This window comes from Ailuropoda melanoleuca, chromosome 6 (assembly GCF_002007445.2).
Source record: "Ailuropoda melanoleuca isolate Jingjing chromosome 6, ASM200744v2, whole genome shotgun sequence".
Classification (NCBI taxonomy): Eukaryota; Metazoa; Chordata; class Mammalia; order Carnivora; family Ursidae; genus Ailuropoda; species Ailuropoda melanoleuca.
The window spans coordinates 26,550,861-26,567,337 of record NC_048223.1 but is presented as its reverse complement, the minus strand read 5'-3'; the positions used below and the strand labels follow the sequence as shown (position 1 = coordinate 26,567,337).

General features: G+C 39.7%; 1 protein-coding gene across 1 annotated transcript in view; it reads right to left on the bottom strand.

The window, feature by feature from the left end:
• Positions 1–16,477, bottom strand: part of RARB (retinoic acid receptor beta) — a 729,907-nt gene that overhangs the window by 382,391 nt on the left and 331,039 nt on the right. Inside the window, exon 5 of the mRNA XM_034662078.1 lies at positions 8,703–9,158. Coding sequence (XP_034517969.1) covers positions 8,703–8,880 — 178 coding nt within the window. The 5' untranslated portion in view covers positions 8,881–9,158. The remainder of the gene's footprint in view (positions 1–8,702; positions 9,159–16,477) is intronic.

Below are 16,477 nucleotides of genomic sequence, written 5' to 3'. Positions count from 1 at the left end.
CTTAAATTCCACATATGAGTGAAGTCATGATATTTGTCTTTCTCTGATTTATTTCACTTAGTATTATACCCTCTAGATCCATTCATTTTGTTGCTAATGGCAAGATGTCATTCTTTTTTATGGCTGAATAATAGTCCTCTGTGTGTGTGTGTGTGTGTGTGTGTGTGTGTGTATGCACATACACAGGCATGAGCGTGCACATGCGCATATACGCTACATCTTTATCCATTCATCTATAGACGAACACTTGGGTTGCTTCCATATCTTAGCTATTATAAATAACGCTGCAATAAACAAAGGGTTGCATATATCTCTCCGAATTAGTGTTTTCATTTCCTTTGGGTAAGTACCCAGTAGTGGAATTACTGGATCATAGGGTAATTCTATTTTTAACTTTGTGAGGAACCTCCATAATGTTTTCCACAGTGGCTGCCCCAGTTTGCATTCCCACCAACAGTGCACAAGCGTCTCTTTTTCTCCATATCCTCACCAATCCTTGTTATTTCTTGCGTTTTTTACTTTAGCTATTCTGACTGGTGTGAGAGGATAGTTCATTGTTGTTTTATTTGCATTTCCCTGATGATTAGTGATGTTGAGCATTTTCTGGAGATAGACTCTGACATGACACACGAGTATGAACCAATTACTCCAATAAATTTACCCAGCAGACCATAGAGACACTCTAAGGTGCCTACTCTAATACTTAACATGTACGTGTCAAATAAATATTAGAAGAGTAAATTTATAAATAAAAATACATTTGATTCCCTTTTGTATACCTTGGAGACACTGTTTACACATCAAGAAATCGGGACAAGGGCTGGATAGTTCCTTGCCAGCCCCACATGCCTTCTGAGATGGGGAACATACTGTCCACGGGTCTTCTGTATACGGCTTTTCCCAGTGCCATGCCACCGCCCTATGCCTGGCATAAAGATTTTACAAACCTTTCTCTGTCCATGTCCCTTATCAACTTCCTCTCAACAGCTAGAACATTTACGTTCGAAGCAATTTAGTTGACCCTGTTAATTATTCTTCACTCATTCATTCATGTGTTTATCCATCCACCCACTCATTCCAGCAATCTTCAAGATAATGAATGTAATGCTTCTTTTAGTAACATATTTTATAACACCTGCTTTATTATCTCAAAATGAAAGTCATAGATAATATGGCTCACCTACACATATAATTTCAAAGAAATCAATATATGACTCTGACTGCAATATCAAGGATGAGTTCAAAGAAAGTACCTTAAAATAATAGTTATTTCAATGTATAAATGCTCAGGCATAAAGAAGAGGTAAAATCCTTGCCCCCACACGCAGAATTACAGAGAATATTTTACCTATAAATGCGGATTGATAAAAACATGTGGTATTAGTAAGTCAATTATGAAGCATACCCTGTCATCAGTGACATGATTATCTGAAATTGTAAATGACTCATAAACATTCCAAACAAAATAAAGATCTGTCGACTTTCCATCTACACAGCAATTATAGTTCTAAATAATTCACAGTATAATAAAAGCACATAATATTTTGCATTTTTATGTAAGATGGAGTTATGGGTAAATTCAGTTAATCGTAATTTATTTTGGGGGGAGTGTTCTTAACATGAATGTGTCTGGCGGGACAGTGGGAAGGCAATGAGGATACAAAGTAATTCCTTATTATTTACAAATATTGTGCACAGGGCAAGACGTTCAGCCTCCTAGCTCCGCCCCCTAAATGCCTAGAGTGCTGCCAATCATTGTGACATCCAAAAGACATCCGCAAATTGTCAAAATCCCCATCAGCAAGAACCATTGATTTGGTCATTCTATGAACCTTAAATGAGTTTCCACTGTATACTGGGCATCAGGAGAACAGATGAGTAGAGGAGGGAAAGCTAGGAAAACCAACAAAGACAGCAGAACAGGCTATGTGTAGTAAATTAACATATGCACAGCGGGTCTGTGGTGGGGAGGGGGTGTTGCAAGCTTTATAAAATCAAGGCCTTAGAGAGTATGGAACAATCAGAGTTTTAGATCCAAATGATTTTAGGTGATTATGATTTCCCCACAGGAGTGCAAGATCCTCAAAGACAGATGGAGTGTCTTAAAAACCTTTGCATCACCTCAACATGCACATCTAGCATGGAGGTGTGAAAAGACGACCAGTCAGAGCAGGAAGAATTGAAGCCCAGTCCCACCACTTTTGTCTGAGCAACCTCAGGAAAGTAGGGTTATTTCAGTCTTTATTTCTCTATTTCTCTTTTCCAGATGGTAGAAAGATGGTAGGTAGCACACTAAATAAATGACAGCTCTTTTCATCTTTGTTCTCATGGCAAAGTAAAAAAAAAAAAAAAAGCCAGAGTGCTGATAGAACCCCCTGCCATTGGTTGGTCTGGCGGCCTCGAGTTCTCGGTGGTGGCCTGAAGACCACACAGCGGGGTCAGTGTGTCTCTCTTTCTCCTGTGTCTCTGTTTTCCTCCTTCCTTTATCCTTTTTTCCTTCCTTTCCTCACTCCCTCCTTCTCTCTCTCTTTCCCATTTAAATGACCAAAAACCCTTCAAATGTTGGAGGGAGCCGTAACAGGAAATAGAGAGAAAAGACAGAATAGGGGGCTGTATCACTTTGATGACACAGCATAAATCACCAGAGCTTCTGTGGTGCTGCCTGAGAGACATCCTGAAGATGGCCCAGAGGGCAGCCATCTGGCGGCAATTTTACCTGTCCTCGCGTTCATCTACCTTGTATGGAGGTTCATTTCCTATCACTCAAGGTTATATGAATGCGTTTTTCATCATTAGGACCAAAATAGTTCATCTGAAATGTACAGGAGCTGCAGATTGATGAATTCATCAAGACAGAAATTTGGAACACATGGAAAGTCTCATATCTCATAGCCAACTCAGAGCTATTATGGTGATTCCAATTTTCAGAGGTTCAATCTTCCTAAGGTTGAAAATGCTCTTTTAAAATGTCTCTGTTTAACTATCTGATAAACAGAATAGCTAAAGGAATCTAATATTAAGTCTAAACCACTAGTCTTTCTCTTTTCTCCACTTCTGGTCTTTTTTTTTTTTTTTTTTTTTTTTTTTTTTTTTTTTNGTATATATTCTTTCAATCATGCTCTTCATAGGAATAATCATTGGCAAAAGTAAGTCAGAGGAAAATCCACTCTTGTTTTTATAATCGCCTCTGTCGACTGAAAGCCTATTTCTATTCAAGAACACAATTCCAGAGTTGAGATTCTCCTTTGGGCATTGTAGTTAATTTGATGAAATTGAACAATAATCTTTCTGTTTCTAATTCGTGTACACATATTCTTGATCCCTTTGGGGTAAAGTTCAACAAACAGAATGAACCCAGCTCCTCATTAGAACTATTCAAAGGATTACGTGTTGTACTCAACCAGAGTCTGAGGAAATTGTAAAGACATCAAGATGTAGACACAAAGATTCCTTTCTTATTGGGAAAGAGAGGTACTGCCTCTCAAGTAATCAATATCTGTCCACCTTTAAGGAAAAGACTCTCGCATAGTGCATCTGTGGCTGTAGGCCTCTACAAGACCACCAAAAGTGTTCGATCGTGCCAAAAACATAAACTTTTTCTAAAACATTCAGGTAAAAGTCTTTGACCTCCCTAAGTCTCACAAATCAGAGATACTCAATGAGCAAAGGCAGATAAAAGGAGCAAAATTGTTATACTCAGTTTACTCAAATTCACTAAAGCCCAACAACATACTAAGCCCCAAACATCTTAAAACCAGAGATGACCCCTGTCCGGTGGGGTCATTGTGTATGTTTAAGGACAAATATAACTTACAGTAGAAAGAAGACAAGATTACAGGGCAAAGGATGCTGGATAATGGGAATTAACCAGTTTGTTTTAGGTACCATCAATCTGCATGCATTCAAAACACAATCAACACCTATGGGCCAGTTGTCTTTAATAAGCAATATGGAGTTCCAATCTGTCCACACACCCTGCTTTAGACAAGCTGCGTGAACATGGCTTCTCTTAGCTTAAGACGAGATACAGATATGTCCTGTCATTGGTAACTCTGAGACTCACAGTCTGTCTCTCCAAAAGGCTGGGGTTTTTATTTTTTTAAAATGAACACCCTATTTTGTGATTTTGACAGGAGAGCACTTTCTGATCATTAAAGAAGCAGGGAAAAGAACTCTCATTTTAAGATTGTGGAGTTAAATGGAGATCATTTTGAGGGAGTCTCTGAAGCCAACACTGTTAATAATATTTTCCAGCTTACAACAACCTATAAAAAAGCACATGTGTGGCAATAAAACAGAACAAGCAGCCATGAAAGGAACATAAAGACAGACGGACAGTTGTCCAATTTTCACAGAGAGCTCTGGAACATTAAATTTTGAGTGTTGCCTGGCATAGTATATCAGGCTTTCCTCCTGTTGGGAGTCATGCTCGTCCAGAGGTGACAGGATCTCTGCCTGTAGGACAGAGTTGAGCAGAGGCATCCAGTGACTTCCTGACAACGGGGCCCACCCTCAATTCCTCGTGTGGATGAAAACCGATAGCTGCTTCCACAGTAATGGGTGGAACTAAAGAGCTTGTGAATTCCTTTAAATGTCTTTCATCTCCAAGACTCCCTGAAACATCACAGGAAAGAGACAGCCATGGAGGAGTTATGGGTTTATCTGAGGGGTTAAATTGGCCTCTTTACCCAACACATTGGGAAAGACGTTCACTTCGGGGCCCCAAGATTTGGCCTTGGAATCTGGTGCCAGTATTAACCAGCTATGTTAGCTCTTTACTTTTTCTAAGCCCCGTAGTCTTCATCTGCAAAATGGGACTGTTGCTAATGGCCTGGCGGTGGTATCAGGAGGCTATTAAAAAAGATTAAGAATGGCATACATTAAATGCTCAGATTATACACTGGTGCTCAATACATGCTAGTTTTTCTTATTATGTATATTCACTCCCTCTTTTCTTATATGTCTCCAGATTTCTAACCTCATAGAGAACACCACAATGTAAAGATTTAAGTCAGAATACAAAGACAAGGGTGTACACACATAGAGATTATTTTAAGTCCACTTCTTCCCCGCAAATATTTATTTTCCTTTACATTAGAAAGTTCTGGAGAGCAGAATTTCTGAAAAGTGGCCACATCTTTCCCTCAGAATTGTGAGTGATCACAAATGGTCATACCAATGGCCAACTGTTCCATACTGCGGAACTGAGCCCACCAGTGGCACAAACCAAGGAAAGATGGGCTGTTTGGCTGCAAAGGGCATGAGGAGCAGGAGAAAATCAGAACTGTGATAGAGAATCCTCACCTGCCACAGTTGAAAAGGACTTAGAGATTTTGAATTTATCCCTTTCTAGTAACAACTTTTCTTTCAAATTCATAGGCCAACTTTATCTTAAAAGATTTGAATACTATCACTATAAAAGACTGTTCTTCAAATAAAAATAGTTTATAGTTGATGGAAGAAAAATTCAGAGAGGTTGAATGACCGTAAATGGGACATGTATACCATAGGAAAGAAGAGGTGAACGTACAGAGTTCAGGCTGTGGGACAGGACACCATGCTGACCAGAGAATCAGAAACGAAGGGTGGGAAGTATCAGGAAGGGAGTAATACCAGTAGCTGCTATGGAAATTGTTCTCACTAGATTTTGAGGTAGAAGGTTCTCAGGCCTTTAAAATACCACGGTGCTGAAAGAACCTTGTTACAGAGGTAGGAGGATTTATTCTTTCTGGCTGAGCTGCAGAATCTGGATGTGTACAAATTATGAAAGCAACATCGGCAAATCCCACAGTCCAAAAACATGACCCTCTTTACGGAGTCATTTCCCAACACGCATTCCAGATTAGCTGGCTTTTCCACCCAAGCATGTGTTTTGCTAGTTATTGAGATTTTATAGAATTCGGCTACCTCCCTAAATAACCTCAATACGTGAATAAAACTTGACGTTTAATTTTAGCCAAGAGAAAGTCTGCATTTAACTTTTAAGACCTTACCCTTCTTCCTGGTCTTTCTGAACCTCAGGATCTAAGAAAGACAAAGACAATTCCCTGTTCAAGGGCCAACTAACAGACTGCACATTAACAGTGGCTTCTTTTAATGATTTTTAACTGAGTGGCTTTCATGTGCCTTGTCTGTAGCAAGAAATAATAAAATAAGATATTAGCTGGGGTATAAAGTTAGCTAATTCGATGTGGCCAGCCTGAACTTTTGGTACCTCGTCCTTTTTCTGCCACTTCTCCAGCCACCTTTCAACATACCGTTTACTCAGCATCCTCTCCCCAGGGCCCTCAGAAAAACTTATCATTTATCCTCCCTCTCCTGAACTGAGCAACCTCTCCTTCTAAAGGCTGAATCATATAAAATTGCCAATGTTGGACCCATTCTGATCTAGAAAAATGGCAATTGCAATATGGTTCAACCTAATAGTGATGGCATCTTGTGCCTTATTAGTAACTCTGAAACGAAAAAAAATGGAGACGTGCATTTAGAAGTGAAAGGAGTCTGAGATACAATCTAGCCCAGCTCATTCAGGTACAGGCCTAGCCACTGAGACTCAGAATGGCGTAAGGAATTAGAAGATCAAACATCGCCAGTTAGAGAACAGAGCTGGGTTATATTCGGGGTGACTTGACTCTTATCCCAATGTTCTTATCTCCAGGATATGGGTCAGGGAATTTTTTTCTGTAAGGGGCAAGATAGTAAATATTTTAGGATCTGTGGGCTATCTGGTGTCTGACACTGTAGCTTGAAAGTAGCCATAGACAATATGTAAACAAATGAGTGTGGCTGTGTTCCAATAAAACTTTATTTATAAAAACAGATGGCAGGCTGGATTTGGCCCACAGGCTGTAGTTTGCCAAGCACTGCTCTATAGAATTCTTAGATCTAAAAATATCTGCAAGCAGATGGGTGAGGGATTTGTAGATTAAAAGTGTATTCAAGTGTTCATGGATGCTAATTCAGCATAAAGATCTTACTATCCTCTGAATTTCCCTTAAAATAAGTACCTAAAGTAGCCCAAAGTCGCTGGGACCTCGGGGCTACAGCTGCCTAAGGGTTTGCCGGCTGCAGGATGACATCACTCAGAATGGGAATAATACTGCCTTAACTCCTCGGCTACATCTACAAAATATACTTGTGATCTGAGGAAAGAAATATATTAGAATGTGTTATCCATGAGGCTGGCTGACCCATGGAATTAGATACAGACACTCCTGGGTGAAATTTTAATAGCTTTAACAATCATGTAGTCAGACTGCTTCATGTGTTAGCAGAAAGTCCCTTCATTTTATCATTTGCATGTTGGGTGAACAGGGTTTGAACTGGCACTTGGTCAGCAAGATACTTTGAATACAGGCACTTTTTCTATTTCTTCTGACAGCCAAGAAACTACTTTGGCTATATCTACTTTCCATTTGAACTTGAGAAGCATGGGACAATATTATTAAGCAATTTCAAAGGCTTTATTGGTCACACATTCTGGTCAGAAATCCAAAACACAGAAGGGAAGAATTATGATCAGGTCATACCAGGAAGGAAAAACAGTCAGCATACATCAGGCATGATAGTCACTGTAATTACAATCAACATCCTTGTAGTAAAGTTCTGTCCACCCCCTCTGTCCATCCATCCAACCACCTACCCAAACACCCAGACATCTAAACATCCTACCATTTCTGATGGCACCATACCTTTGGCTGAGGAATCCCAGTTAGGTGGGGCAAGCTCCCTGCATTCAGTGAGCTCAAGGGGTGGCAGAAGAAAGTAGAGGCACAAGGACCATGATATGAAAACAATTAAGGCAACACTTCAAAAGAAAAGATTTTAAGTACCAAGCCAATTCTTGGAGGAACTCCTCGAAAAACAGTAAAATTTGAAAGAATTCCCAGGTAGAGCTCTCAAAGCCACTGCTGAGCTGGGAGAGAGCCTGGAGAAGGCACTCCGGCCCCCTGATGCAGCTCCGTGCAATGAACGTACTGTTTTACCTCCAGGTGCCAAACCTGCCAACCCATTTCTCAAAGGCAGGAGAGCTCACTAGCTAACCACAGCTTGTCACTAAACAGGCAGAACTTAAAGGGAAAAAAAAATCACATAATGTAGATATGTTGCCAGTCATATCAGGTTTGAAGAATTCTAACTCTGGCTACTTTTATTTTATAGTACTTTATACCCAACATTCTAGAGAAGAGCAGAGGTAAGCAACAGCTTGGTACAGAATCTAAAGTGAACAAAGACACTCAAAAAAGCTTATGTGATATGAATTAAACAATTAAAGATACTATCTACACCCAGGAGAAGAGTTAGAGATTCAAAGAAGGCCTCACAACCAAAATTGATGTTAAATCCAACATTATCATTAGCGATTCTAACGGTATCATCTTCTAGTCCGCTGTTCACATTATTTATCGAGTGGCCAATTTCTTTAAGAGTGTTGATCATATCCACTGATTAATTTTCATGTTTACATTTTATGAAATAGGGCAAAATACAACATGGCTTTGAATGGACCAAATTCTAAAATGTACCATTTACCACGTTTCAAGTGCTATTTCTGCAATAGAACTAAAAGTACAACCCCAGACCAAGAGAAACCAAAACCCAACAAAATGGAAACTTACCTTGGATGTGAACCATCCTGTTCTCTCATGTCCGTTAAGCCAACCAACCAAGAGAAAAGAGTGAATAATTGCGGTGGTACTTACTTGCAGGCGATGGGGTACTGCATCCACTTGGAGGAGGGTGGCCATGCAGGCCATGGAGGGGAGGCAGGGAAAGTCCTCCGATGACTGGTGGAAAGAGTAATGGGTAGGGCGCGGCTGGGTAGTGAGTCATGTGTCCATTCACTGCAGGGACCGGGCATGCGTGGCTACTGGTGGTCATGGTTCAGGCCTCACACAATGAAAGGTGCTCTGGGGCGGGAACACATCACTTCAGGTCTTGAACCAAAGTGAGGGAGGTAAATTCAGGGCCAGGGTTGAGTCTGAGCTGTCTTCTGGGCCAAAGGCAAAACAGTTCAACATATGACCTTGCTTCTTCCCAGCACGATTTCTCCGCTTCTCATTCTGCTGTGTTGATTACAGGAAGGATGCCCTTTTTGCTCAGCTGCTCAGTTTAAGGCTGGGGAATGCTATCACTTTAAAGATCCAGAGCTGCTAATTCTGTAAGGAAAAAAAAATTAAAAAATATATATAAAANAAGGAAAAAAAAATTAAAAAATATATATAAAAATTTTTCATAAGTCAAAAATATTTTCTTCTTTACCAAGTTATATGAAAAATCTCAGGTATTAATCGAGGTCTCCTAATTCCCTGCTGGTCCCCTACATTCACTACCTTTATTTTCTTAAATTCTTATATTCTAATATAGAATAAATTTCAAAGTAGCCCTGGTGACCCAATATTAAATAGCCACGTCCCCCTACTCCGGGGTAATCTTTCTCGATATTCCTCACCCTGCCTAAGTTCTCTCCACAGCACTTACACGTTTGTGAGAGTGCTTTTGTCTCCCCCATTAGAGTGTACTCGCCAGGAGGGCAGAGTTGTTCTGTTTTGTGAACTGCTATGTTTTAGGCTCCTATAAGCATACCAGGTAGGCCACAGACAAATATTTGTTGAATGAATGAATGTTTTTTCTTGCTTCTTTCAGAGAAATTGATTATTTTATGTTGTCCTAACCTAGGTGCTTCTAAGATGTTACATATTCTATATGAACGAATTTGGGATTTCAACCCAGCCCCCTTTTGGAACGAGATACCCAACAAGATAAATCCTAATGAAAGGTAAGAGACATAGCCAAAGATCAGTGAAATATTTTATATCTGTTTCTTATTGTTGACAGTATATACCTTTCTTGTAAGAATACCATTCGTTGATCCATACAACTGCTTTGTCTATCTGTTCGATCATCTATCCTTCAGTCCAATCCTAACTTACTATTATATGCCAGGTGTGATGTAGGCACTACAGATATACAGTGTGAAATGATGCCATTGTGGTTCCTGCCATCACAGAGCATCCAGTTTTGTTTGTTTGTTTTAAAGATTTTATTTATTTATTTGACAGAGAGAGACAGCCAGCGAGAGAGGGAACACAAGCAGGGGGAGTGGGAGAGGAAGAAGCAGGCCCCCGGTGGAGGAGCCTGATGCGGGGTTCGATCCCAGAGACCTGGGATCATGCCCTGAGCCCAAGGCAGACGCTTAACGACTGAGCCACCAAGGTGCCCCAATGCATCTAGTTTTAACAGCTCCTAATTGAGATCACGTTGTTTGAGAGGATTAAGTAGCTCTGCCCCGCACAAAGGACATGCAAGGAATGCTTAGCACGGAGGACCCCTTGAGACTGGGAATGGAAGAAGCCTGAATTCGATTCTAGGGTGGGCTGACTATAGACTTCACAGGCTCATTTTGGCCCTGATAACCAATACTCAGTGAAAGTCCCCAACTCTGGACTCCACTGAGGGAGAGCCCTGAACGTAAACCCACATGACACAAAACAAGAACAATATCACAGGGCCAGCAAAGAATCACTGTCAAGAGCATGATTCTAGAGCCAGACCACCTAGGTTCAAATCATGGCCCCACCCCACAGATAGTTACCTTACTCCTTAATAGAGCAGTTTTTATTATAAAATGGGGATAATAATAGAATTTACTTCAGAGGGCGGTTGTGAGGAGTAAATGAGGAAATGAGATAGCATGAAGAGAAGCAGAGTGCCCGGCGCGGAGTCAACACCAGGTCAGAGTTTGCTCTTCACATAGGCGTTGTCTCATCAAATGAGATGCTTCTGAGATCAAGCTCACTGGAATAGACACAGGCTCTGGGGTCAGGGCAGGGAGGAAACCACAGCAGAGTCGTCTGAGGAAAAAATTAGGACTAAAACTTTTGTCACAGAAGAAGCGAAGGTGGGCTCGGGGTACAGCTGAGAACAAAGACTCATTACGGCTTACTGATTTCTCAGTTTGTGAAGTTAGCCAGTTTGATTCCGAACCCTAGAATTTTCTAACCCATGATAACTTCGTTTGTTACTGTGTGTCAGGCACTTCACTTACGAGCTCTAAGTCCTAGCCCTTACAGCCACCCCACAAGGCAGGTATTCTCCTCGTTTTCCAGGTGAGAAAACGGAGTCTCAGTGAGTTTAAATGACTTACCCGCAATGTCGCAGAGTCAGCCTGTAGCTAAGGCACAATCTGAAGCTAGATCTGGCTGGTTCTACCATCTCTCTGCTTTCCCCTGTACCATGCTGTGCCTTTATGCCACTGAGTGCCTGAGGTGTCCTCACCGCGCCCTATAGGAAAAAGTCCACAAGCTGTTGTGATGTGAGCGGCTGTCCTCACTTTGATGACATTCTCCCCAGGGCCTTGAGTCCCTGGCCTATTAATATTACAAATGAACGTCATCCACAGTGAGACCATATGGTCCCAGGTTCCCCAGAACTCCGCTGTCCCTTACAAAGGAGACCGTATTCCCTGTTGGCTTATGTAACACACTTACCCCCAAAAGTTATGCCCCTCCCCAAATATCGATGTCCTTTTCACACTTTCAAACCACAACTTGTTTCTCTGATGAAAATAAAGTAAATGGACTATGAGAGGTGAATGTTTTCCCCGCTTTCTCTTCTAAAAAATCACACACCATCTAATATATTTAACACTTTCATTTTGTAGTTTGTAGCAAATTAACTAGAAAATAAACAATACCATTTCGTATTTGCTGCATTTCCACTCAATTTGATTTTTAAATCACACACACAAAGCCCAGCATTGTTAAAAATGGTCTTTTCTATCTCCATTAGACAAACTACCTCATTAACTGGTGGAGCTGACAGTTCAGCAAACCCACCCCCGCAGGGCACAATTCTTAGAGTTTTAAAGCTGTTTGTTTGTTTTTATCAACCAGGGACTATTCCTACTCTCAATAATCCTTCATTTCTCTTTGCTTTCAAACACTGCAGATTTTTGGCATCCTGCCTGCCTGATTGAAAAGTCTGGTATCAGGCCTACGATCTTTAAGGAAGAAAAAAAAAAAAAAACAGACAGACAGAGAAAAGAAAGACAAGAAAGAAAATTTGAAAAACTGGTAATAGGGCAAAAGGGAAAAAAATTGGTGTGTTGGGAAAATCCTGTTATGTTGCTGGAAAATTGTTTGAACAGTCACTGGGTCTATGTTCACATATGTGACTGATTAAGGCTATTTCTGGAAGCAGAGAATTTCTTTTGTCTTAGGTTTCTTGAAAAAAAGGTGGTTAGTGGTATTAGCAGTGCTTTTTTCCCCCCTCCATGCCTGATTGGAGTATGGGCTCATTCAGGGTTCCTTTCTTCACAACCTGAAGCAAAGCAAAGGGGAGCTGAGTGGAAGAGGGGAAGGAAATGTGGGCGAAGTCAGGAGGTCTTGGATGTACAACCCGGGAGACTCCCTGGGTGTCAGTTTCATCATCTGTGAAAGGGGTCAAGGGAAGACGACCAGGTTTTAAATCAAGTTTCTGAGACCGTGCTGTCCAGAAAACAAGTGTTTCATGAGATATTAAATGGAAAGACTGAAAATATTTAAGAAGAAATAAAAAAGGACTTTTATATAACCGTATGCATAGTTGATATTGTTCTGCAATAATCTACCTTTGATAAGTGGCGGAATGATAGGAGGTAGTAGGAGGGGTCTACCTACGAACCACTTGGATGAAATGTGCCCATGCAATGACAGGGAACCTGGGAACTGTGCACATCTATGCCTGCATCTGTGAGATATTATTTTAATAAAACAGAGTCTATTTTCTCCAGTTTAATTTGTTCATGTTTTTGTTCCATTATAAAGTTTTTTTTTAAATTACATTCCAATTTATTGTCACATTTAATTTACCAGAGGTCCTTTCTGTATTTATTTTAGCTTAAATTTGCATGCAAGTTTCCAAGCTTATACTTCTAAACATTTAAAATTTGTTTTATAGACATGATACATATGATTTTTTAAAAAAAAGAATAGTTCCCTTTAAACCAGTGGTTTTCAAAGTACTGCCCCTGAACCAGCTGTCTCACCATCATCTGGAAACTTGTTAGAAACACAGATTCTCGGGGCGCCTGGGTGGCTCAGTCGTTAAGTGTCTGCCTTCGGCTCAGGGCGTGATCCCGGCGTTCTGGGATCGAGCCCCACATCAGGCTCTTCTGCTATGAGCCTGCTTCTTCCTCTCCCACTGCCTCTGCTTGTGTTTCCTCTCTTGCTGGCTGTCTCTATCTCTGTCAAATAAATAAATAAAATCTTAAAAAAAAAAAAAAAAAAGAAAAAAAAGAAACACAGATTCTCCAGGCCCGAAATCGACGGAATCAGAGTCTGAGTAGCCCCAGTGATCTGTGTTCTGAGAAGCCCTCTGGATGATTCTGACCGCTAACATTTGAGAACCACTGCTTTAGATGTGAGTTGGCAAATTTCTTCTGTAACAGGCCAGAAAGTCAGTAATTTAGATGGCAGACCATGCAGTCTCTGTCACCAATACTCCACTTTGTTTTTGTACCAATTTCTTGTGAGACAAAAGCCACCAGAGACAATCCATAAACGAGTGGACATGGCTGTAATCCAATAAAACATTATTTACAAAAGTAGGCAGCCTGCTGAACCTGGCTCATGGACCATAGCTTGCTGACCTCTGCTTTAGATTAATAAAGAAAAACAGGAGCCCACTTTCCCTATCCTTTAGTTCCCTCCCTATAAGCAACTACTTGAAACTATTCTAGTTGGGCTTTTTCCTGTTACTTGTGTTTCTAGATAATGTGCTTAAACTATTTCTCATAATCATATAAGATTTCCTTTATTATCTGTTGGTTTCTACTATAAATATGATTTAAGTCTCTTTGGCTATTGCTCACACAGGTTTAACCCTCTTTTCTCTCTTATTCCCAACACAATGTCATCACAATTTAAAAAATGAAAATCATTTACATTATATTTACCTAAATATGACTAGGTAAATATTGTTACAGCTGAGCCGCAGGACATACTACATTTACAATTCTTTTAAAAAAATTTTGTTTTTCCTGGAGTTAATAATTGCTTTGTTTATATAATTGGATTATTTTCCATCTATGAATAATTCTTACCCAACTCCCAGACAGTTTTGCCAGACGTGTCATAGGATATAGGAGTTCTACAATTGGAGACATTCCTCTTGCCCCAGGGCTGATTGGCTGCTCTCCTAGTCTCATGCATAGATGTCAAACTAAGACTTTCTATTACCACTTCTCTCTCTTTTTTTTTTTTTGAACCCATTTCCTGGATCACATGTCTTTCTCTTTCTTGGTTTACTTCTTCCTCTAGTGATTAGTTTCCCCCTAAAATCTTTCCCAGAGATGGTGTGCGGAATGTACATTTTTTGAGACTTTGCATGTATTAAAATTTTTTATGCTATACCTCACACTTGTTTGATAGTTTGGATAGGTATAAAATTATGGATTGAAGTTAACTTTTTAAATTACAATTTAAAGTATGTTACACCCCTTTTTCAAGCTTTCTACATTGCTTTGGAAATTTCTAAGACTACTCTGATTTTGGATCCTTTGTGTGTGACTTTTTTTTTTCCTTTTCTAGAAGCCTTTATGATCTTTTCTTTATCCCCTATGGATCTTTTTTCTCTTACATTGTGCTAAGCATTTGGTAGAGTTCTTCAGGCTGGTGACCATATCCTTCTGTTAGGGAAAACTTAATTTTATACTTCCTTGATAATATCTTTCTCTACAGATATAATGTTCTCTCCTTTTAGAAATATTAGATCCTGTACCTTCTGAATTGATTCTCTATTTGTATTATATTTTCACTCATATTCTAACTTTTCATCATCCATTTGTTCTACTCTTTGCAAGATAACCTCACCTTTAACTTCCAATTACTCTATTTAATTTCGTATTTATGGTACTTTATTAACATCTAAGACTTTTCTTGTTTCTTCTTCTTTACACACTCTGGTTTTTGGCTTATCTTTTCTTTTAGGATATTAAGAATAGTTTTTTGTTGTTGTTGTTAAGTTACTCTGCTTTCTACATTGACTCTTTTTTTTCCTGACTTTTTTGTCTGTAATTTTCTTTAAAATTACATGTATCTCTCAATTGTATTTCCCATCCACTTCTAGGCCTGCCCATTTATATATGAAAGGAAAAACTTATTGCAAGCTCTGTTTTCATAAGCAAACCTTGTCAAATGGATGAATTTCATGAAAAAGTAATCTAAGTGGGTTCTTTGGGAGACCCCCCCCAAGTGTTAGATTCATGGACTTTTTATTTGGGGCTTAAAAAGTAGAATAAGTTACCCCAAAATATGACTGTAGGGATTCAGGACATGTCATCTCAAAATAGGATTTGGTATACTGGTCATTTGAGTTGTAAGCACTTGAAAAAACAGTAAAAGTAGGGAGAGGCTGTTTCTAAACTCCTCTTATGTGCCTAAAGATCTATCCACCAAAAGAAACACAATTATAAATGCCCTCCTTGGGAGTTTATCAACCAGCAAAGACAGACTCTTTCACAGGAGAGGAAACTAGAAGTCAGCCGCACACCCAAACAGTGTCACAAGCTACCATACCTCCAGTCTATTCTAAGGGCCCATTCAGCTTTCTTAAAAATTACTTAACTCTTCTCCTTAGATGATGCATTCCCCTCCTTCCCCTTTCCCTATCAAGATGGTATTTAATTCTGAATTCTAAGCCATCTCAGGGGGTTATTCTTTTTTATTTTCTGGGTCTTTCCCATGTATACATGAAGTATACAGGTTAATAAACTTTGGTTGTTTTTCCCTCCCTGATCTTTTCTTACAGTAGTCTCAGCCAAGAACTCAGAAGGATAGAGAATAAATGACTTGTCCTCCCCTATAGGCTCTTTGGTAAATTCACTGAGAAATTCTTTAAGATTCTACCCAGAATGGGGAAAAAAGAAAATGCCTTACTGAAAAGAATTCTCTGCCCGTGGGCTTACTATTAAATATGGAGCCGTTCACTTCTTCCTCCTGTGTTCAGTCTAACATTGCCTCCCCACACTACATTTATGCCTGGTGTCCAGAATTCTAACCTCTCTAGTTTAATTTCTTCAAAGAGTAGACTTATCTTTCCTACCAGGGTTGGGTTACAGTAATCACCAGAATGTAACAGGTGGAGAAGTGAATTTAACTACTCATTGTTCAGAACTCCAACCAACCTTACTATCTCCATCATCACTTCCATCTTTCTGGACATCTGGTGCTTCACCTTCTGGGACTGTCCAAAATCCTACAGCTTGTATCTCTTTGCTTCTTTGTATCTCTTTCTTCAGGCACTTAGCATTCTGCTTTCTGCACTTTGCTAATTTAGTTGTTACTGCCCATCTACTTTTTGTCTTCAAAAACAGTTAGTGATATTTCTTGTCTGCAATTAGGATCTCTCATGTTCTTGTTAATTTTAATGGTTCATACATTTTACATGCCCTTGCTATCATTTTAATAAAGATTTGGGAGGAATAGGGAAAAATGCA